The 23268-nt window shown below is 42.0% G+C and overlaps 1 protein-coding gene across 1 annotated transcript in view; it reads left to right on the top strand.

Annotated features, from left to right (window-relative positions):
* The first annotated feature begins 2265 nt into the window (after window positions 1–2265).
* Window positions 2266–23268, top strand: part of LOC123986037 (endothelin-converting enzyme-like 1) — a 38892-nt gene continuing 17889 nt past the window's right edge. Inside the window, exons 1-6 of the mRNA XM_046074092.1 lie at window positions 2266–3123; window positions 4058–4126; window positions 4676–4786; window positions 4873–4965; window positions 8424–8548; window positions 21671–21893. Coding sequence (XP_045930048.1) covers window positions 2266–3123; window positions 4058–4126; window positions 4676–4786; window positions 4873–4965; window positions 8424–8548; window positions 21671–21893 — 1479 coding nt within the window. The remainder of the gene's footprint in view (window positions 3124–4057; window positions 4127–4675; window positions 4787–4872; window positions 4966–8423; window positions 8549–21670; window positions 21894–23268) is intronic.

Raw genomic sequence — 23268 nt, 5'->3', positions numbered from 1 at the left:
CTTATAAGGAGTAACCGAGGTTGGAGCTAGACTCTCAGCACAGTGGGGGCGGAGCTTCATCATGGGGCCCACCTGCTACAAAGTCATTTATACCAAGTTAGAAAGTCCACTGAGGCTGACTTCGTCGCGGCTGCCGAAGCTCATCACAGCCACTCTAGTCAATGCTTGTGCTCACACCAAGGGCAAGTTCAGCGGCAACAAAACGTAGCAAAATGTTTTGAGATTGAACTCACCCGGAAGTGTCCCTCCGCTCTTCTCTGGAGAGAATACGGAGCCATTTTCAAAATAAAATATCCTGTGTAGACCGCTGATCGTATATTAACAATAAACACAGTTTATAGAGACAGAAAAGACAAACTATTTAACTACGTAGCCTACTTAATCTTAGTAGAAGAAAAGCAAGCACTTATCACTAAATCAACAACATTTAAACATGTCAGCAGAATCAGGCAGGCAAAACGCTCTTATTCTGAAAAGCTCCCTGTGGACTCTGCAGATCTTATATACAGTCTATGATCAGAACGAAAGCGGGTCACAGGAGTACAAAAAGGACATATTAAAAACAAGTCATTAACATGGGCAGGCTGCACGCTCCGCTGCTGAAACACTAGGCTTCCAGTGGAAGTTGAGGACGGAACTAAACTGTGGTGCACAGCTGCCTGTCCGTCCTATGATGCATGGCGGTTAAGGGAGTTTTGTTAAAATTAGCTAATAAGTCTCCTATTTGTTTGAAAAAACTGGCTGATGAACGCAATTCTCTTGTATGGTCGTGTCTACAAGCAAATGACAATGCATTTACGAGGTCCTGGGTCGGCCGCCCCCATGCACCCACGCTATCTCCGTTAAGATCTTTGCAGTGGTAGACAAGAATCACTCATGGCCCCATTTCCCCATATTCAGTCTTCCATTTTCCCTCTAAAACATATCATAGTGAAACAACAGTTTAACCCACTCACCACCCATCTGCCATTCCCTCATGCTTTGTCACCATCTGACCAGCTACTCATCTTTCATTTTACCTGTAAACACTAAACTTCTTATTTGTTTAATTCTTCTTTCCTTCTTATCTACATAAAGCACTCCCATAAGGCGAGGGAAAGCTTGTTAAAGACATCAGTGCTGAAGTTTGCTATTCCCAGAGGAGATAACAGGGATCAATTTTCACAGATCGCCTTCACAGCTCTCAGCAAGTTCACTGCGACTAGCCACTGCACACACACGCACACATATTGGGGAAGCATCCAAAAAACAGTCAGTCTGTCTAAAGGCGTGTGATATTGCCTACAGGCTACATGTAGAATTCATCAGCAGAAGCAAAGGAGAATGCAAACAGCTAAAGAAATATTTTGTGTGTGTCTGTGTTCGTCTGGGTGTTTTTGCTGCATGAAATGAATGCATGTAGGAGCTGTGAAGCCAGTGTTTCATAGGTCTTTGTGTTAAGTTTGAGTTATCACCAGTATAAATGAGCACACTATTTTTGCAGCTGCTTGTAATGTGATAGCTTGTTATTCCTTTGAAATCTCTGTAGCATCAGCTGATGCCCTTTGTGCTATAGGTGTGTTTATTCAGTTTGGTGAGACGTGTGACATAAATTCTCCATGTCCTTCTGTAATAATATAAAGTTCTACATCAATTTGGACTGACACATTCTAAGTTATGGTTATTGCCACACCTTTCCATGCCCAGCTGATGCTCAGCTCTCTACTCCTCCATTGATCCATCCAAAGCGAGTGAGTCACCCAGGGACATCGCTGAGGGATGACTATCACCAATCAATCGAACAGCTTGAGCCGACGAACAACAGAACGAGACAAAGTGGGGAAATGTGCCATTTTGCGCTGTTTTTGTCATTCTCTGCTATTGTAATCGAGGATTCAATTTCCTATCTCTCTCGACTTACAGCCCTCCCCTATCTCATTTTTATTTTTATCGACAGGTGACCTGTAACTGGTTGGAGAGAGGGAGGAGAGGAGAGGAGAACAAATGGAAAGGGAGCAGAGAGAAAGAGGATGAGAGTGAGAGAGAGCAGGACCCATGAGATTCCTCGTTCTCAATGAGAGCCCCTCGCTCTGCCGGCTTCTGATTTGAAAAGAATAAAGTGGACTTTGCCTAAAGAGGGCTTTTGACATCCCTACTGCTCTGTAGTGGGAGTCCTCCCTTTTGTCTCAGTAGAAGTAGTAATGACTCTACTCTAAACATAGAAATAACTTCTTTTCAACATTTCTCTACGCCCTTCTTCTTCTTACCTTGTGACAGTCCATTGCCATGGAGAAGACATACTCACTAACTGCCCACTATGATGAGTTCCAGGAAGTGAAATATGGTGGTCGCTACAGCAGTGACATCCTCAGCAACGGCATGACCCTTCACCTGGGGGGCAGCCTGGACCGTCATATGGGACGTGGCCGGGGCGGGACCTTGTCAAATGGTCGAAACAGAGATCTAAGCAGCACCAGCAGCAGCGGAGGGCTTCCTCGATGGAGCCGGAGGGAGATCTGCCTCCTCTCTGCACTGGTGTTTGCAGCAGGCATGTGCGTCATCTTGGGCAGCATGCTTGCACTGAAGTACATTTCCCTGGACGCCCAGCAGGACCCACAGTGCCGGCAGGACTGCCAACGCAAACGCTCCCTGCTGCGGGCGGCACGCTTCGTTCAGGCCAATATTGACCCAACCATCCAGCCGTGCCAGGACTTCTACTCCTTCGCCTGTGGTGGCTGGCTGAGGCGCCACGGCATCCCTGAGGACAAGCTCAGCTACGGCATCATCACCGCCATAGGAGAGCACAATGAGGAGAAGCTACAGAGTCTCCTGCTGGAGCCGATCCGGAGGCGTGGGCCCGGCTCAGCAGAGCGCAAGGTCAAGGAGTTCTATCGATCCTGCGTCAATATCCAGGAGATCGACAAGCTGGGCTCTGACCCCATGACTGAGGTGATAGACAGCTGTGGGGGGTGGGACCTGGTGGGGGCTCCTCCCGGTGCTGCTGGGTGGGAGAGAGAGGGCGCCCCACAGAGGCCGGACTTCAATGAGCTGCTGTACAGGACCCAGGGTGTGTACAGCACTGCGGTCTTCTTCTCCCTCACCGTCAATGTGGACGATAAAAACTCCTCCAGGAATGCAATCAGGGTGAGAAAAATGTTGTTACAGAACTGAGTGTACATTTGTAGAAAGCATGTGTGCGTGTGTGTGTGTGTGTGTGTGTGTGTGTGTTATTCTAGAAATGTTATCTTGTCTGTTGGAAAATCCTCAGAGACAGCACAGTAACAGGACGCACCATGACGTTCTTTCTTGGTGCATTATCAGCTCCTTAAATTAGAGTGACTGAACATGAGTATGGAGGAACTTGTGACCATGTGTGGTAAAATATTCTAAACTCAAGGTTCTCTTGCTAGCTTTTTTCACCCCTGAGCATTCGAGTGCATCTCAGAAAACCTTCAACAAATGGATCTTGCTCAGTTGTCCCCCACCCCAATCTACAACAACCAATTTTAACATGGCCGAAATTGTATTAGGTCATGTGATGACACCTAAATAAGTTAACTCTTACCAGGGAAAACATCCAATATTGTCGCTGGCTTTTGAAAACTATGTATCCAACTATATATCCAAGATGTCAGCTTTTTATGAACCAGGAAAAACAGTCCTATTTACAACTTTGTGACGATGCATTTTCAGATAATCAAATTAAAAAGTAGAAGAATTTTCTTTATTTGAAAATGTGAATCACCAAATTTGGAGATGCATGGTTTGCACTGGACAGCGACAGTATTAAAGTTGAATAACATTAGTTTGCCAGTATCTGAGATTTAATAGATTGAATATCAGCCCGACACACAGAATGACTCTACGAGTGGGCTTTACTTATTCAATGTTATAAATAATTCAAATGTTTTACATACAGTGTGCTGAATGGCTTGTAAATGTTAGCATTATTACACATTATTAAAATAACCACTGCCTTGAATATGCATCTGTTGAGGGCTTAGCAACACAGTCACGTATGTGTACGCCAGAAAATGTGTAATTATTGCATGACCTTTGACTTTGTATGTATGTGCAGATTGATCAGGAGGGGCTTACACTGCCTGAGAGAAGCCTGTACCTGGGACAGGATGAGGACAGTGTGAAGGTAAACACGCTTCCTTAACTCCCTCTTTAATGCTGCCCGATCATCTCCCCCTCTCTGCTATCATCCCCTTTTCTTCCTCCCTTGCATCAACGCTTTTCTTTTCCCTTTTAGGCCACCTATTTTTCAATTCCCTGTCCCTCCCTCCGTCCATCACCTCGTTTCACAACAATTTTCTCTCTGGATTTCCTGTTTACCTCCATCCATGCTCTTCCTCTGCTCTTCCCTCCACCTTCATCTTTTCCTTCCTTTATCTCATACTTGACTTCAATTAGGCTCCTTCTCTCCTTCCTAACCTCCCCTCCTACTGCCCTCCTTTCCTCCATCCTTACCTTAATCCTTCTTTTCTCTCCTTCACCCCTCCCCTCTTCCATCTGTCCTATTGACTCATCTCTCTCTCTCTTCTTCATCAATCCACCTGTTTTCCACTGTCGCCCCGCTGTGCTTTTGTTATCCTGTCCACTTTGCCACATGTCACCCATGTCACCAGCCATTACAGATGATGTCGCAGCTCCTCCTGTCTATTAGTGCTGATGACATTGTGCTTCTCAGATCCTGGCGGCATACAAGGCCCTGATGGAGCGCTTACTGAGCATGCTGGGAGCCCACAACGCCACGCAGAAGTCCAAGGAGATTATACAGCTGGAGACCCGTCTGGCCAATGTGAGCTGATTGCACGTGCATGTGTGTGTTCATGTGCATGCATGCATGCATGTGTGCAGTGTGAGTAAAATCTCCTCTCTTTCCAGATCACTGTGTCAGAATATGATGACCAAAGAAAGGACATCAGCACCATGTATAACCGCATCACCCTCAGGCAGCTACAGCGCATCGCTCCCAGTGTGAGTACTGCACACACGCACACACACACACACACACACACACACACACACACACACACACACACACAGCACATACAAATACCCATCATTTACAAGTAGGTGTGTGTGTGCATGCATTTTGGGTAGAAGCAGACGTGATGGATTAAGATTAGAACTCCAACTGAGCATTTTAAGTAGTGTGGCAAGTGCACAGGAGGAGGGTGTGTGTGTGTGGTGTAGCGCTTCAATACCCCCAAGCACACTCACACACACACATAGAGGCCTAAGTGACTCACAAAAGCTGTCCGGCCTGCAGGGGTAGACGGAGAGATTGAGGGACGAAAGAGGTAGGTAGGAAGAAAAGGAGAAAATGAGGAGACACTGGGGGGTGTTGGAAAAGATGGAGGGAGGGGAGAGGAGAGGAAAAGCCACTGGAGACACAGGAAGGGAGGGAGAGAAGAAGGAGGAGGCTCTCATCTGAAGCAGCAGGAACACTGACAAAGAATCTTCAAGATGTTTCATTGGAGGGGGGATGAGGAATGAAGGAAAGAAGGAGAGATAGAAACTGGTCTTGTTCCGAGAGGAGGTTAAAGAGTTAGATTTTTAGCTTTTCAGCCAAAAAATTTGCACAAGTGAAAAACAGACCGCGTGAACATGAGAAGAAAAACATGGGAATCAAAGGGGTGTAACCACCAAAAAAACATTTCTTCCAAGTAGCAAAGTAAATACAAAAAGAAAAATGATTAAATTGAAATCACTGCTGATGATCTAAGGCAGTTGGCCCCAACCCTTTAAAGCAAGTAGCCTAATTTCTAAGTAATGTAAGTAAGCAGTGATGAAACTAGTGTGTGAAATCTTGGGGCTCTCAGATCCCTGAATTAAGACTAAAGGTGCTTTCAGACCAAAAGCGAAGCGAGCGTTCGGGGCGGTGAGTTTATCAGTCAATGCAAGGACGCATAGAGCCGCGATTTCCTGTCGGGCGTCGTGAAGCGACGAAAGTCGCATGACGCTGAGTCGCGATAACCTATCAGTGTGGAGATTGTCCGTACATTACCGACGGCTTCAGAGCAATGTATGAGAGGGCCGGGCAGAGCAGGGGATTGAAAATCTGCTGAGAGCTGCTAAACTTGAGGGAGAGGAGCAGGGAGCAGCGCTGCAACCTTTGGACAAATAAACACCGGTAGTTGGTCGGATTATGCTCTGACAACTACGCTGTTTACTCGCGGGAGGAGCTCGGAGTAAACTGCTTTTATTAAATTAGCTTTTTACTCTTTCAACGTATATAAAAACCTGACAAAACTAGACATTACTTGGAGAAAAGAAAGCAAGGAGGTTGAACTACCTGGTGAGTTAAGGAAAAATGTGTATGTAACTTTATTCCAGCCATCATTGTACTTTACTGTGACCAAGTTAGCATAGCCCTGATCGATCTGAACTCCATTCAGAAAACAAACATTTTAGATGTTGTTGTCCTGCTGTCTTGCTGACAGACCTGACAAAGCATGAATTCATATGTTTAACAAATCTGCATCATGTTGCAGTTTTTCGGCATCAGTTTAATCTGTTTATTGCTATTTAATCACAGCAAAATGTTTACTTTGGGTCCATACAGTTGTAGTAATGGGGAGTTGTGTTTATTCACGTTATCGCGTTAAAATTGCCTTCTCGCGTTGTGTGTGAACACTTGCAGCGAATGTACTCAAGCGAGGAAAGCGTGGCGAGGAGAAAATTCGTGGTTGGTCTGAATGACGCATTAGGACCAGTGCTTAATTTTTAAATTATTAGGTGCATTAATAATTTCATCCATCCATCCATCGTCAATCACTTATCCTGAGAACAGGGTCGCAGGGGGCTGGAGCCAATCCCAGCTGACATCGGGTGAAAAGCGGGGTACACCCTGGACAGGTCCACAGTGCATTAATAATTTATGATCAAATAATTAGTTAGGCTATTTAAAACGCATGGTGTTTTAAACGGCGAAGTGCCAGAGTGCAAAAGGCTTAAAACTCAGAGCTAGCCGAAGCGGCTCTCCAGCTAGCTCTGGCAGAAATTAAGCACTGCTTAGGACCCTCTGACAACCAAAATCAAATTCATGGGTGGGGTCTCAAAATTAAGCCAATTATTTTCTACATATCCATACTGTAAAGTTAACTTACAAGATTGTGCAAGTGACAGTGAGCAGGCAGCTTAAAGAATCTGCATGGATACCACCCTCCCCAAAACCTCTGTACAAACTTTGTGCTTTGTATAGCATCATTGCTCCTGCTCCTCTTCTGAAAAGCCACATGTATGTCTTCAAGACCTAATAAACATGTAAGCACACAATTAGAGGTTTAAGTGTTAACTAAAGTTACCTATTGACAATGTGGATCACGCTTTATTGCTTTCATTCAGCTATCATTGCTTTATTCTGCACATATCAGTGTGTTTACATCTTATTCATCATTTAATCCCAGAGCTGTTGTGTGCCCCTATAAGATACTGTCCGTAGCAAGCCAGATTGATTAAACATCGGGTCACAGGTCTTACCTGAATGGGTCAAGTCTAGAACTGACTTAGAGAAAGGCCTTATTGTGGCAGGTCAGTTCTGCTACAGAACCTTGGGGGTACAGGTTAACTGGATTTCTGCAGATTTTCAGTAATTTAATGTTTGTTTCTTTTATAGTATGTAGGCAGTACATTTATGTGGGCCTATACTCACCGGTATGCAGAACCAGAACTTCAACATTTTACTCTTTGGTGTACTGGGACCATGCACCGGCACTTCTCACATCAGATTCTCTGGGCAGTTCATATGGCCCTAAATAAAGTGCATTACCCAAAGGGCACCATGTGACGCTCACCTGTTCCCGTTATTGCCAGCATGCTAAGCAGATGGGGCGGGACATTAAAAAAAGTTTCACGTGCTACTGCAAACTTTCAAAATGTTGACTTCAATGTTATGCATGAATGGTTATGAATATTGACAAGTTGTTAGTTATCGTTAGCAAATTAGAGACTAAGCACCTTGTAGAGCATTTTTCTTGCACATGGATTTAATGAGGGAATACAACACATAAAATGGAACTGCTGTAACTGGAATTAATATTATACTAGAGATAAGCTAAATATCACATAGAAATGATAATGAATACATTAACATTAGCCCTAATTAAACCTTCTAAACCAGGCCTATTAAGCGCTGTCCATAGAATGGGACCCTTCATGGTATCAAAGAGTATGTCACACACAGGCAAAACTATCCTGCATTTTACAATAAAAAGGTAATCCTGGCAAGGAAAAAACTAATCCAGATCTACATTTTTCATCATTTTTTGTGCATCTGTTCCATGTCATAAAAATATTGTTTAAAAAAGATTTGCTTTATGATCCTTAAGTTAGGTTGGGAATCAACTTATAAGTCAATACAATATTTAAAAAAGGGGGGAATTTATGACGGTTTAAAAAGTAAATCCCTATCATTCCTCCTCTCACCACAGCTTCACTGGAAACGCTTGCTGGACAGAATCTTCCACGACAACTTCTCAGAAGACGAAGAGATTGTGGTGCTCGCCACCGATTACATACAGAAAGTCTCCGACATCATCAAGACCACTTCAAAGAGGTAAAGACAGAGAGAACAGGGGGGCTGGGTGGGGGTGGGGAGAGAAAGATGAGGCCGCTGAGGTGTATGGAAAAATCAATTAAATTAGACGCATGCATTTTTGAGTCTGTACTTTTTGAGCGTGAGTAAGCGCTTTTGTTTGAGTTTTTTTTGTGTGTGTGCGTGTGTGTGTTTGTATTGCCTTTAGTTTAGGGCTGTCACTGTAGTTCGGGCTACAACGCAGTGTCACGAGGGGTATGGATTGGTTTTTGAGTGCTGCTGCGCATGTATTTGTGTGTGTTTGAGGTGAGTCACTGTTGGGTGAACTACTGCAGCTGATTATTATTGATCTGCACCCACGCCTTTCTACCACCTGCAGACTCAGGCAAATGCACATGGACCAACACACACACACACACACACACACACACACACACACACACACACACACACACACACACACTTTCTTTCCCCTTCTACTTGACAGACTGTAGGGGAGGCCTTAAAGGGCTGCTGCACGTCAGTATGTGTGTCACAGCAACTGACAGCTCGCCAATAGTCACTGTGCTCTACACAAATACACAACAGCACTGAGCCCTAATGCATGGCTGACTGGCTGGATGACTGGCGGGTGGATTACTTGCTTGTCATTTATGTCTGAGACTGGATACATGTCTGTCCGTCTGTCTGTCTGCCTGTATAGCAGCATAATTGATCATTTCATGACTCGTCAGCTCATGATATTACGGCACCTTTAGTGTTTCAGTAACTGTATTACATCTCACCATTTAAAGATTTACCAACTCACCATGTTGTATGCTACAACCTGTGATTGATTTAGCACAAGTCTGGGATTTTACACTGTCATACACAAGATAACTTATTACTTAATCAATCAAAATGCAATATATTCACTATTTCAGAGGTGGATGATAACGCCAAATTGCCAAAAATGGAACTTTAAATACAAGGTCATATCACTGGTTCTTGGTGAAGCGTGCGTCTGTGAAATCAGTTACTTACTATGAACAAATGAGAATATTGTGGTGGAGATGATTGGTTGCTTTTATTTTACCAAGACAGCTCTCCGACTATCTATGCATGCATTAATACATTACTTGACGGGGATGATCGATGGCAGCAGATTTCTACAAGTGTCGAGCTATCCGATGTCAGTGAGACACGGTATGAGTCAGTACAAGTGTTTCTCAAAATGATGACCAACTTTCCCAGAAACCCCACTGTTACCTAACCTGATAATCAGACTTAATGGCAACTTTGTTTGTTCATAACCTGACATGCACAGCCCCCTGACTGCTAAGTAAAAAAACCCTTCTACAGATCTTACTATCTCCCCGACATGACTTTGCCCCAGTGCTAAGGACAGAATCAGAGATTCAGACCTATCCAGCAGGTAGAACCAGACTTTTCACAAAACAGTGCTGGGTACAGCTGTTTGAGGGTTTGGTGTCCTACCTACAAAAAAGAACTGGATTAGAGCAAAGCTGTGCTTGGATGTGGGTTTACCAGCAATGCTTTCTGCATTGGTGTGACTTCATCACCTAGATATTGTCTAACATCCCGGTCTAAATGTCCGCTGTGACATGCAACATGCAGATTGGCTTGAGGACATTTTCTACAAATGCTTTTACTCAATGTGGTGCCTGCAGTTTGCACTTTTTTTCTTTCTCTGTTCATATTACATACAAATAAATGTTATTCTTTACTGTTTTATACTGCTTACTTTTATTAGCCACAACAAAAGATGTTTCTTAATGCAGTGACTTAGCTCAGCTCCAATCAGTGTAAACTTCTCTTCATTATCAAATGTCTGTTTTGTGCACCATTGTTCTTCATTCTTTGTGAAATGTATTTTTCAATCACAACACTCCAACATGCATACACATTAGGCTTAGTCAGATCAGATTAGTCAGATGAATAGATTTATAATCCCCTTTGTAAAAGTACAGTTGCCATTGTCACTGTCAAATCCATTTGCCCAGCTTCACTTCTCCTCAGGTTGCAGAAGCCCAGGTTGATGCTCTGTCTATTCCCTTGTTGTTTACCAGTCTTCTCTTTGAGTTGTCTGTCCATCCATCCCCACTGATGGCTTTAGAAATAGATTCTACACTTAGTTTCAATCATCCTCTCTCCCTGTCTTTGGTTCCCTGCACCTGTGTCTATCTGACATCCTGTCTTCTCCCCCTTTTATCACATGTTCACTCAGTCAGCTATGACATTCAGCCGATACGGGCTTCAGTGTCACTCTAAAAGTTTAAATTGACTTCTCGTTTCTGAGTTGTATTTAGTGCTACTGAGTTGTGGAATCAAATGTCAGTCACATCTTAGGCATGTGACTACAAAAGATGCTGTATTTATCTTAGTAAAAATGCCTTAGTTCACCATCTGTTGGTAATAATGAACAGCTGGTGTTGAACAATATTGTTACAACAAAACAAAAACATTTAGCCTGGCTAATGTTGCACATTGGTGATCTCAAAAGTATGCGTTTCTGCCTGAAAAGAAGTTTTGAAAAAGATAACATGGTAAAGTCAAATTTTGAAAGACAAAGAATCATTTAAGACGTTTTGAATTTTAAAAAAACAAAATTATGACATATTAAGTCCTAATCTTGGTTTACTAGCTAGTACTCACTACTGTATTTCATAGTTTTGACTTTGCATTTAGCACTGCACTTTCATTAAGTTGAAGGATTCACAAGAGACAGGTTTTAAAGGGTTAGGGTATTTCGCTGGACCCTCCCTGCCTGGGTAATGCCCACATCTTTTCAGCGTAACACAGGCTTTCTGTTAAACATTTGAAGTCTCAGGCCCAATCTAAAATAACCCTCATAATGACCTGAAAGGACACAGCTGTTTTCACACGCTGAGTAGTATTCCTGACAAGTAACTCTCTGCGTAAAATTGGTAGAGAGCTCTTTTAAGAAATCGTTTTGATTTATAAATGGGAATTTGAGAAAGACATGAATATTTTTACTTTTATTATTTTTAAATCTGTCTGTCTCTTTTTTCTGGCAGAAATGGGCTTCCGTACAAGGACAGTGGGAGGTAGCAGTTTGAACCGTGATTTCTTCTCACTGACTCAGTGGCTGTCCTTCTTTCTCATCCTCCCTTTACCAGACTCTTTTCTCTTCAGTCCCCAGCTCTCTCCATATGTCTGCCTCTTCTCCTGCCTCACTGAATCTCTCCTTCTCAACTTTGCATGATAACCCTCTCTTCCCCCCAATTCTGCCTCGATCCCCCAACACCATTCTCACTTCTCTCCATCTGCGCCTCCTCAATTGTTATCTGCCTCTGTCACTTCTCTACCTCCTGTCATCCTCCTCCTCACCTGTTCCTGCTCTCGCTCCCCTCTCGCCATTCTTTCACTTTTTAGACTTTTTTCTTTTTCTCATTCTCCATCTCCCTCCCACCTCCAGGTTCTGTCTCCCAGGAAGTTCATTATTAGGGTTTAAACAAAGGTTGGCATTGCTAGTTCACATACACGCGCACACATAGTCATACACATTAAATTGGAGGAATGGCTATTCCATTTCCCGGGGGGATGTTGCTCATTAGCGTAGCTTATGAGGACTCTGTTAAAAATGCCCGGTTCCTCACATCATGGGGTCTTTCCACTGCTGCCTTTTATTCGCCAGTCACACAGCTTGTTGCAAGCAACAACACTGATGCACCAAATAAATACAGATACCAGGAAACTGAAGTTAGCACTCACACTGGGATAACACAGGGAATTTGAACCTGATGGTGCAAATCCTGTCAGACAAAAAAAAAATCCACTTCTGAAAGTGTTAAATAGGTCGTATTATGCTCATTTTTTTATTTAGGGGTTGTACCAGAACAGGTTTACATGGTTCACTTTATATGGTTTAATTGCTGCAGCACGTCTTTTCACCATGTGAGTTAAAATCTCTGTTTTAGCTACGGTGTAAAGCATCTCACTACTAGCCAATCAGAAGCAGAGTAGGGCGGGGCTTCGGTTCAGCTGGTACATCACAATAACAGCTTTATGTCCATTGACTGCCTAACGTTAGGTAGTGAGGGTGGGGTTGAGGGGAGCCAGCAGGTGGACATCTTCACTGTGTGTGCTGCAGCTGGTGTGTTTCTCCACCGCTGTTGTTGAATGCGTGCCACACTAGGTGTATGGCAGGTGCTACAAAGTGATGCAGATAGGTTACAGAAGTAAAGCTTGGACTATAATCAAGCTGTTTTCAGGCAGTCCAGAGCAGTGTAAAAAATAAAAAATACAAAAGAAAGATATATAACACTATAAAGGAGACGGAAAAATCTGTGTGGCTGTACTTACAGCGATATAGGGGCAAAATGAAACTTTTATCCCAAAACCCTTCGGCAATCCAGTCGGGAGAAACCTTTGACTTGTATTCTAATATTCAGTAATGTCACTCCAAAGAAGCGCAGCGATCTGATCATCTGGTTTTGACAGTTTATTAACATCCAAATTCAAGTTTTCAAATTTCATCTACAGGGTAAAAAAGGGAATATTTGAAAACATTCAACCCATTCTTTTATGTTGGATACATTATGTTTGTTCCACTCCAAACTGATACTCAGTCATTTTCATTCTACTAGCGCTGTGGGTTATCTTACTAACTGCGTATGTGCAGTAACAAAGTCTTAATATACATATAACATTTATTTAAATCAAATAAATTATTTCCATTTTATAATTATCATAATCATTCAGTTCTCATTACTAGTAGTGATAATATGCACGTAACAACAAATTCAAAATTTGGGTAAATGCTGTGACAATGCTAATATGCTGATGTTTAACAGGGATAATGTTTACTATGTTCATCCTCTTAGTTTTCATGGTAACCCATCTAGTATTTGTTGAAATTTTTTACTCAAGTCAAAACCATAATTCAATCAAACTCATGGTGGTGCAATATAAAATCTGAGAGGAGAAAGTTATTAGGATTCACCATCTGGGGATCAGGAATGTCTTTACAAAATGTCGTGGTGATCCATCTTATAGTTGTTAAGATATTTCAGTCTGGACCAAAGTGGTGGACAGATTGACTGGCATACCAACATTGCCATCCTTAGAACCACTCTGCTAGCATGGCTAAAAATAAAATAACATAATAGCAACTAAAGCAAGTGCTCATATTTGACAGTTGTGTTCAGGATCAATCACCATGTGAAATTTGAGTTTCCTTAAATCCACCTCTGTCTTCTCTGAAAGCAGTTTGAACTTCTGTCCAGTTTATTAGATTTTTCATGATGTGGGATATGGAGAGTTGGGTTTTTCTCACAGTAGTATGCGTTTGATAAAACAATAATGATTTACCCACTCACATGGTTGGCTCACTTATGCAGCGAGGCAAGGCATAAAGTTGTCATGAGACATGCAACAACTAAGAATACCAGAGAACTGCATGCCCATGTTTATACGAATGTGGCTCAGGTGGTGGAGCAGTTTGCACGTTAATCAGAAGGCCGGCGGTTCAATCCCCGGCTCCTACAGGCTGTATGTTTAAGTGTCCTTGGGCAAGATTGAATGCAGATGTAGTGTAAAAACACTTTGAGTGGTTGAAAAGACTAGAAGGCGCTATACAAATATGAAGCCTTTACATACAGTATAAATCTCCTGCACATCTAACCACAGAAAGTACGAGTCCTGTAAACACACATACAGACTGCCATTGTTTGGCTTCATGCAGTGGGAGTCAGGGGTCATGGCAGAGGTTTTTGGTTCGTTGTATCATTTTCCAGTAGACATATGGAAAGGATGTTTTTTCCTCTCAAGGCCGCTAATGGACTACAGAAAAACTCTTTCACACACACACACACACACACACACACACACACACCAAAATACAGTCTGAGATTACACAGATATAACAGTTGAAGAGGTTGGTATACAGGCAGACACTTGTATTAATATAGAAAAACAGTGAAGGGAAGTTTGGATTCTTTTTAAATTGGAGGAACGGAGGGAAGTTGTCTGCCATCTCTTCACTCTGAGAGGTGAAAGGGTGACAGACAAGTAAATACAACACACACACGGGCTTCTTCATCAGTCTGTTAGAGAGTTGCGTGTTTCAGGATGACAGGACGGACAGTTAAAAAAGAATGGATCATCATCATTCCTTCTACCATCCTGCTTTCCAACTTTTGACTTGCTTCAGTTTTTTGTCCTGTCCTCTATAGCCTCATCTTCCTCATCACCCTAAATCTTTGTCTTTCACCCGTTTTACCTCCCTTCCTGTTCCTGTTTTTCTTCATCCATCCAGCCATCCATGCATCTTTCAAACTTCATCCCCCTCCTTTCCTTTTATGATCCATCTTTGTCCTTCTACGGATCATTTCTTTTCACCTCCTCTCTTTTATTCTCATTGGTTTGAGGTTGCTATTGACAACTCAGTCCCTCCATCTATTTCTCTCCATCCATTTCTCAACGAATACACACTCTCCATCTTCATAAGCATCTATTGAAAAAGTCCTTTTCTTTAATGTTCTCTCCCTCTACCCCTCCCATGTTCTCACATTTATGGCTTTCTCATCATACAAGTCTACTGACAAGAGCAGTCACACCTCCATCTCCTCATCCTCCATCCATCTTTCTTTCTCCCTCCAGTGTGTGTGTGTGTGCGCGCGTGTGTGTGCGTGCGCGTGTGTGTGTGCAGTCCCCACGCACTGCAATGACTGCAGCCAATCCCATTAGCCAGATGAGCAGGCCTCCAATGAAGGGGAAAGCATAATGACAACACCAGCGTCTCTCTCAAACACTCCTCCCTTGCCACAGCTCTCCGTCTGCTCCCTCTATTCATCCGTCACTCTCGAGGGTGTGTGTGTATGCGAGTGTGGGAATCCTACGAAGCGTAATGCATTTGCTGTTTTTCTGAATTAACGAGATTATTATCTCAGAATTCATTATACTTCTTTAGAATCCGGTGCGTGTTATTTTTTCCTGAGTATTTGAGCTGTGCAATTTAGTGTAGTGTTGTATTTCAGTGTACAATATATGTGTGTTCACGAGTAATCCATAGAAGTGAAACAGTCACAGTCGCGGATTCATTTCCTGCTGGGTCCACTGCCTTTAAAGTTGTACGCTCAAGGTAGCTGGAAAACATTTTCAGATGAAGCTGTTCGCCAAATGGTGGATTCCACGGTGCTACAACTTTCAGCAGTCAAGGTTTGATTCCCAGCAGGGCCTCCTGAGCTGAAAATACAGGCAGTCATGCTATTATAATGTGATTTCCTGTCTCTGTGGTGTTTGTGTTTGCAGTTTGAAAGCTTATGTGTGTAGTTTTTCTGTTTGTATGTCCCATTATTCCACTTTTATTTTTATATTTAACACAGAAAATTATCAAACTTTCTCCTTACCATTAGTCTGAAATTACAGTGTTACTCTAGTGAGGTTTGGAATGGAGGAGTCCCTCCCTCCTCCATTACCTACAGGGTCATTACCTGTGGTAATGTGTTGATGCAGTGCACAGGGACAGTGTCTTTTCATCTCCCTAACTAGCCCCATTAAAATCCATTCAGCTAATGAGCCTTCACTCAGTCCTCCAGTGATTAAGACCTACTGCTTGATCTGTACTGCACTCTTACCGACAGTCCTTCTGCTTTTATTTATCTCCACTGTGCCTCCATTACGCACAAAGCACACACTGGCATATACACTCACCGGCCACTTTATTAGGTACACCTTGCTAGTACCGGATTGGATCCCCTTTTGCCTTCAGAACTGCCCTAATTCTTCGTTCATACTTTCAACAAGGTGTTGGAAATATTCCTCAGACATGATTTGAGCTTTGTGACATGCTGCACTATCCTGCTGGAAGTAGCCATCAGCAGTACACTGTGGTCATAAAGGGAAGGACATGGTCAGCAACAATACTCAGGTAGGCTGTCGTCTTTAAACGATGCTCAATTGGTACAAAAGGGCCCAGTGTGCCAAGAAAATATCCCCCACACCATTACACCACCTCCACCACCAGCCTGAACCATTGATCCAAGGCAGGATGGATCCATGGATCCATGTTGTCACTCCAAAATCTGACCCTACCATCTGAATCGAGACTCATCAGACCAGGCAACATTTTTCCAATCTTCTATTGTCCAATTTTGGTGAGACTGTGTGAACTGTAGCCTGGCACCCGGTGTGGTCTTCTGCCCATCTGCTTCAAGGTTCGACATTCATTCAGAGATGGTATTCTGCATACCTTGGTGGTTATTTGAGTTACTGTTGCTTTTCTGTCATCTTGAACCAGTCTGCCCATTCTCCTCTGACCTCTGACATCAACAAGGTATTGAAGTCCACACAACTGTCGCTCACTGGATATTTTCTCTTTTTTGGACCATTCTCTGTAAACCCTAGAGATGGGTGAAAATCCCAGTAGTTAAGCATTTTCTGAAATATTCAGATTAGCTATTTGTGTTAACAAGCAATTGAACAGCTGTTCTAACGTAATACTAATCTCGAGGTATCTCGTTTCAGCTGTTACTAAGCTACAGCTACTACAATACAAAGGTTGACATTATAAAGTATAATGCCTCAAATTATGAATAAACATCACTTTTAATCTGAGGGCAAGTTTAAACAGAATAATACAACAAGTTTTCCACCCTAAATGTACTGTAGGATACTCGTCATGCCTTCCACAACAACACATGTTAGCAGGTTGTTTCCTTGGACCTTCCAAAAAGGTTGTTTGGTTGATGGTCAGTTGGTACAGTCTTGAATAGTCCACTCTGTGTGGTTAAAAAATATTACACTCTGCTGAGGTAAATCACAGGTAAAAAAGTAACTAGCAGTCAACATTTTGTTTTTAACCACACACACAGTACAGATGTTCCCCAGAGGATGATGTGTAATGGCTTAACATCATCTAGCGTCATCATCAGGACCAATACTTTGTATTAAGATCAAATATCTGCAAAACTAATGACATTTCCATCATCCTCAGCTGATGTTAGCAAGTCAACACACTAAACAAACATAATAAATATTACACCTGGTTAATATCAGTATGTTAGAATTGTCACTGTGAGCGCATTAGCATGCTGTAGTTAGCATGTAGCTCAAAGCACTGATGTGCTTAAATACAGCATCACAGAACTGCAAGTATAGTTGTACAATGTTAGAGTCTTGTTAACCACACAGCTTATTGTTGATTATTTCTTTTTAAACTGTATTTGTAGCACTAAGGGCCTACTGTGTATCTGCACTGTAGGTTATGCCTTAGTCTGGGCCATTGCTGAAGAGCACCCCTTCAAAAATGTAGCTATACGGTGATACCATGTGGCAATGCTAGAAATATGACTTTTTCATTTCTGTGACATATTCTTCAGATATAGACATTTAAACTGGTGACATTAAAAGGTGTAATGTTGCTATTATGATGTCAATATGACTATCAACAAATCCTTTTGACTGTTTTGACTATTTTTTTTGAGAACTGCATGCACGTCACGCCATTCTCCAGATGAGGCATCTGAGCCTCACTGCTCACGCGGACTGTGTGGCTGCTTTAACCTCTGAACATGGGTGCCGAAAAGGAAACCAAGAGGTTCCGGGATGTACAAGCGCTGCTCGGGTAACAGTGTGACAGTGTGGCAGTGTGACTAAAGATAAAGAGATAAAGAGCAGCTTATCGCAGTGAGTGGATGAAATACAATGATTGCACAGAAGAAGTCTCCTATTCAGTGATGACACAATGTGAAGTAGAAGTTACCTGGATGTAACTCCAGTTATAGGTAGGTCGTAGTCCACTTATATCACATATTGCATGAAAGAATGTAAAAAAACCCTGTTAAACCCTGGTGTCAAGTATGAATCCAACTTTACTCTGAAAGATTATTGTCATTACTTTTCCTCAAAGATGCCTCAAGTAAAATGTGGGTCATCTCTCCCACACATTCAGTAGAGAAATGCTGTGAATTTTTACCATTATCATATAGATGGCTTTCATACATGTAGGTGCACTACTGTGCACACACTCCTGCACACATGTACACACATGCATTTATAAACCCACGCCTGTCCGAGTATGATGATACAAACCATCCCCAACAACCAGGCGGCAACAAAGTTACCCTGACCAGCAGTTCAAGCATAGCAGCCACACCTGTAACACATGTTGATTAGCTGATGGTACTGATGATCAAGGACACCACCTGAGTCTCTCATTTACTTACCCTCCCTTCCTCCACTTCCTGCCTTCTTCTCTCTTTTCCCGTCAATTAAATTCACTTCACAAGTGCTTTGCTGGCGGGACCTCGGGGTGCTGTTGCCAAGACGCTTTTGATTTAATATCTGTCATGCATAGGAAAAATAAAAAGAACTGGGGGAAAACAACAACAACATGCCTTAGGTTCGCATGGAGCCTCGCAATGGGAGAGGGGGGCATTTGTCCCCGCAGGGCAGATTAGATGTGTGTACCCAGTGGGGGCACGAGGACACACCAGCGCTCCATCGTCTGGGGGAGAAGACACAGCATGAATACATAAATGAATGATCCATTTTCTCTCCTCCCGCTCGACATTTTCCTCGCCCCTCTGCTGCCTCTCTGCTGTGAGTCTCTCTGGATTAGAGGGAGCTGTTCTTAAACTGCTTGGCCCTCTTGACTCCTTACCACTCGCTCTCGATCACTGACTGCCTCTTGTTTTCTCTCTAACTTTTCTGACTCTTTCTCAGAGGTCAGATTTAAAAAACAGAACTTTGGACGAGATGGAACAAGATTACAGTTAAGACACAGATGTCACTTTGCAAAGAGAGAGGAATTGTGCTACAGTCTTACATTAAAGCCAGACTATGTAACTTTTGAAACAAGAACACACATTTGTATGATACATTCAGTGGTTTTGCTGCAACAGCCTTACTTGGTCTGCTATGACCAGTATCTTATGGAAGGTAAAGTTAACGAACTTTCTTGATATAGACATTTTTAGTGAGTTTTTGAGTTAGTGCATTTTTACTTTCACTTTATGACTCTTCTCTACTTGTGTAACTGTTACACTATGATGTAGCATTTACCACTTTCTGGTAATACATACATATACATTACATACATTTAGCTGATGCTTTTATCCAAAGCGACTTACAATATATGTCAGAGGTCGCACGCCCCTGGAGCAACTAGGTGCTCAGGAACACATAGGTGTCTCACAGTGCATTCAAACCCGGGTCTCACACCAAAGTCATGTGTCTTATCCACTGTTCCATCATCACCTGCCAGTGGCTGCCATTCAGCTAAAAGTACATAGGCACACTGTAAGGGTTCTATATTGTGTGAGTATGGGTTCTTTTTGTCCATATCATAGCAGACACTGTTTCTGCTGCTTCAGTTATTTGTTGGAGAAACGTTTCTGTAGGGAACACTTAAAGAACTGTTGAAAGAGAACACAGTATTTTCACTGCTTCTAGTTTTTGAATCATAAACATCTATTTGCAGAGCAAAGTTACAGTGTGTTCAAGGATTAATTAAATCCAAACCAGCTCTATGATTTATTCAATTCAATTCAAATTAGCTTTATTGGCATGAATGTGACAACAACAACATTGCAAAAGCATCATACATACAACATAAGAACAATCAACGCCATACATTTCATTAAACAAGTAATCAAAGCTATGTGTGTTTGTGTTGAAAAAAAAAGAAATATTAAAAATTAAAATAAAATAAATAAATAAAACAGTAAGCGTGTGTGTTTGTGTTAAAAAATATATATATTAAAAATAAAATAAATAAATAATACAGTGTGTGTGTGTTAAAAAAAATAAAAATATATTAAAAATTAAATAAATAAATGAAACTGTAATGTGTGTGTGTGTGTATATTAATAGACAAAAAAATTGGTTTTAAATAATTAATTGATTAAAAAATAATAAAATTTAAAAATAATTTAATAAAATAAAAATCAGTGTCAAATGTAAAAACAAAACAATTACTAAACTATCAAATGATGAAATCTGTACAATTATTTGTCAGTGTGAGGTTCCACTGGTTGTCCTCACTTCATGGCTTGAGGAGACATATTTTGCAGCAATTATTTCACATTTGGGCATTTCTCCCAGTAAATTAGGGAGTTTCTGTGTGTCTGATATGAATTCGAATTCGGGGTATATTTGGGAAATGTTTGCAAAGTGTTTTTTTCTTAGTGTTTTATATTTGGGGCATGAGGTAGAAAGTACAGCTCTGTCTCTACCTGTCCCCTGTCACACTGGGAGCAGAGTCTCTCCTCTTTTCTATGGCCAGGCTGTGTTCACTCAGTCTGTGTGTTGTCAACATTTTTCTTAGTTTGGGACATTTTATTGTACTCAGGTAATTTGCCAGTGTGAATTCTCTTTTTAGGGTCAGATAACATTGTAATTTACTTTGTGTTTAGGTCGTTTCTTTCCAGTATTCAATATATTTTCTTTCTGCTCGCTGATAATTTGGTTTGGTCTGCTTGAGTTGGTATTGCTGTCCTGAGGATGTTGGGGACTTGTTACTGCAGAGAGCCTCAGGACCAGATGGCTGAGGGGACTCTTCTCTGGTTTCAGCTCCTGGTATGTTAGGGCTTTGTGATGATGATGTCTGGGGGTTAACTGATTTTAAGTGATCTTTTCTGTATTTTTAGTAGGAGGGGGTATTGGCCGAGCTCTGCTCTGCACAGGTTTTTGGTGTCTTTCTCTGCACCTGCAGGATGCTCTTACAGAACTCAGTATGGAAAGATTCTATGATTGTTTTGTCCCATTTGTCAAATTCATTATTAAGTTTTGGCCCCCAGATTTCGCTACCATAAAGAATTATTGGTTCTAGTACAAATTGGAAAATTTTAAGCCAGATTTCAATTGGAATATATATTTTAATGTTTCTTCTTATTGCATAGAAAGCTCTCCTTGCTTTGTCCCTCAGATCTTTCACAGCCATGTTGAAGTTCCCTGTGTATGTAATGTTAAGGCCAAGGTAAGTGTAGTTTTTTGTGTGTTGTAATTTAGTGGTGTCTAAATAGAAATTGTGAGTAACCTGATTTCTTTATTGTATCTGAAAGATCATTATCTTAGTCTTTGCTGTGTTTACTGTTAGGGCCCAGGTCTGACAGAATCTCTGAAGGAGGTTAAGGTGCTGATTTAACTGACCCATCCTTTTTGTTTCCTACGTCCTAGGGTTCTCCATAACTATATGCTGTGGCGAATTGTGGCAGCGCTAAGTGAACACCTGTCCACCGCCTTCCGCAGCACCATCCATGAGTTTTCTCGGGAGATTGATGGCACGGAGCAGCAGCTGGAGCTGGGCAGGCTCTGCCTCACTCAGGCCAACAAACACTTTGGCATGGCCCTGGGGGCCCTGTTCGTCCAGCAACACTTCTCCTCGCAGAGCAAGGCCAAGGTATGGGGGTGGACTAATGGATAGTTGGTGGGCAGTGTTGGGGAGTAACGCGTTACTGTAACAATATTACTTTTCCCAATAACTAGTAGTGTAAGGTATTACTATTTCCAAAACAGTAATAATAATGCAGTTACTAATCCAAATAATGCTGCGTTACCATGCTTGACGTGAAGCGGCACCGGACCTTATGTTGTTAAAGTCAGCTGTTAGACAAAAAGCTAAAGGAAGGAGGACGATGGAGAGAGGTGTTCTTTCCACAGCTGTAAGTATCACCATTATTTTGTCACAATCTACATAGCAAAGAACACTGCCTTCCGTTGTAAACTTTGTGCGACCACCAAAAAGCTTTCAACCGCCAACAATTTTACATCTAATGTATTGAAGCATCTGCTGAAGCAGCACAGCAATGTGAAACTCATGGAAAGAACTATCGGCCACTACTGCCTCTGATGCTTGAATTCGTCGGAAGAGAGTGGCGTTAAGCACTGTTTTACATTTTGTAAAAGCACTGAATACTGCTCTTATAAATTCATGTTCAGAAAAACAGTAATTCAAAAGTTGGGATTGACATGTTTTTTGTTTTATTTCAGCTGGTGGCGTTAAGATATGTATTGTGAAAACCATACGTCTTGCTGCTGTAATGAGTATGATTAAAGCCGGGGAGTCAGGAGACACTGCTTTCTTTGGGGGTGGGGGGTTACTTTTAGCAGCCAGTAATAAGTAAAGTAATATTATTATTTTTTAAGGAGTAATAAGTAACTAGTAACATTACATTGCCCAACCATGTTGGTGGGACAGTCAAGTGATGGCCCATAAACAAAACGAATAGATGGATGAATTCAGATGGATTTCATTTTGTCCCGCTTACAGAGGAGATAAATTTTTTTGCCTATGTTCATTTAATCTAGGAAGTAGCCAGATTCCAGCCAACTGACCCATAAATTAGAATTAAACTTTTGAAATAAAAAAAAATTAAATGTGAATTCCATGTTGAGTTCTGCATGGGTCTAAAACTGAGACATGAGCCAGCTGAACAGCTGAACACACTGTAGCTCCGCTTTAATCTTGAGAAGCTGCAGAACACCATTTCTCTCTCTCTCTCTCTCTCTCTCTCTCGCCTGTCATTCACCGGTCTTGTGTAGAGTTTTGCAAACTATATGCACGTCGCGGTTCCCCGCGAGTCTATTTCAAGTAGCTGGCTAATTAAAAACGATAAAATATTCTTTATGTGGTTCATCAATGGTGATAAATTATCCGAAAGTCCCGCGAGGTGCGGACAACTCGGCACAACACCAGTGAAGCTGGGGCTCCATCTCTTCAGCAAGTGTTCCTCCACTGCCACTGCACACATACACGCTACGCCTACACATGCGCA

The sequence above is a fragment of the Micropterus dolomieu genome, linkage group LG17, assembly GCF_021292245.1.
Source record: "Micropterus dolomieu isolate WLL.071019.BEF.003 ecotype Adirondacks linkage group LG17, ASM2129224v1, whole genome shotgun sequence".
Lineage (NCBI taxonomy): Eukaryota > Metazoa > Chordata > Actinopteri > Centrarchiformes > Centrarchidae > Micropterus > Micropterus dolomieu.
Note: the sequence above shows the minus strand (reverse complement) of the source record. Positions and strands in the feature narration are given on the sequence as shown.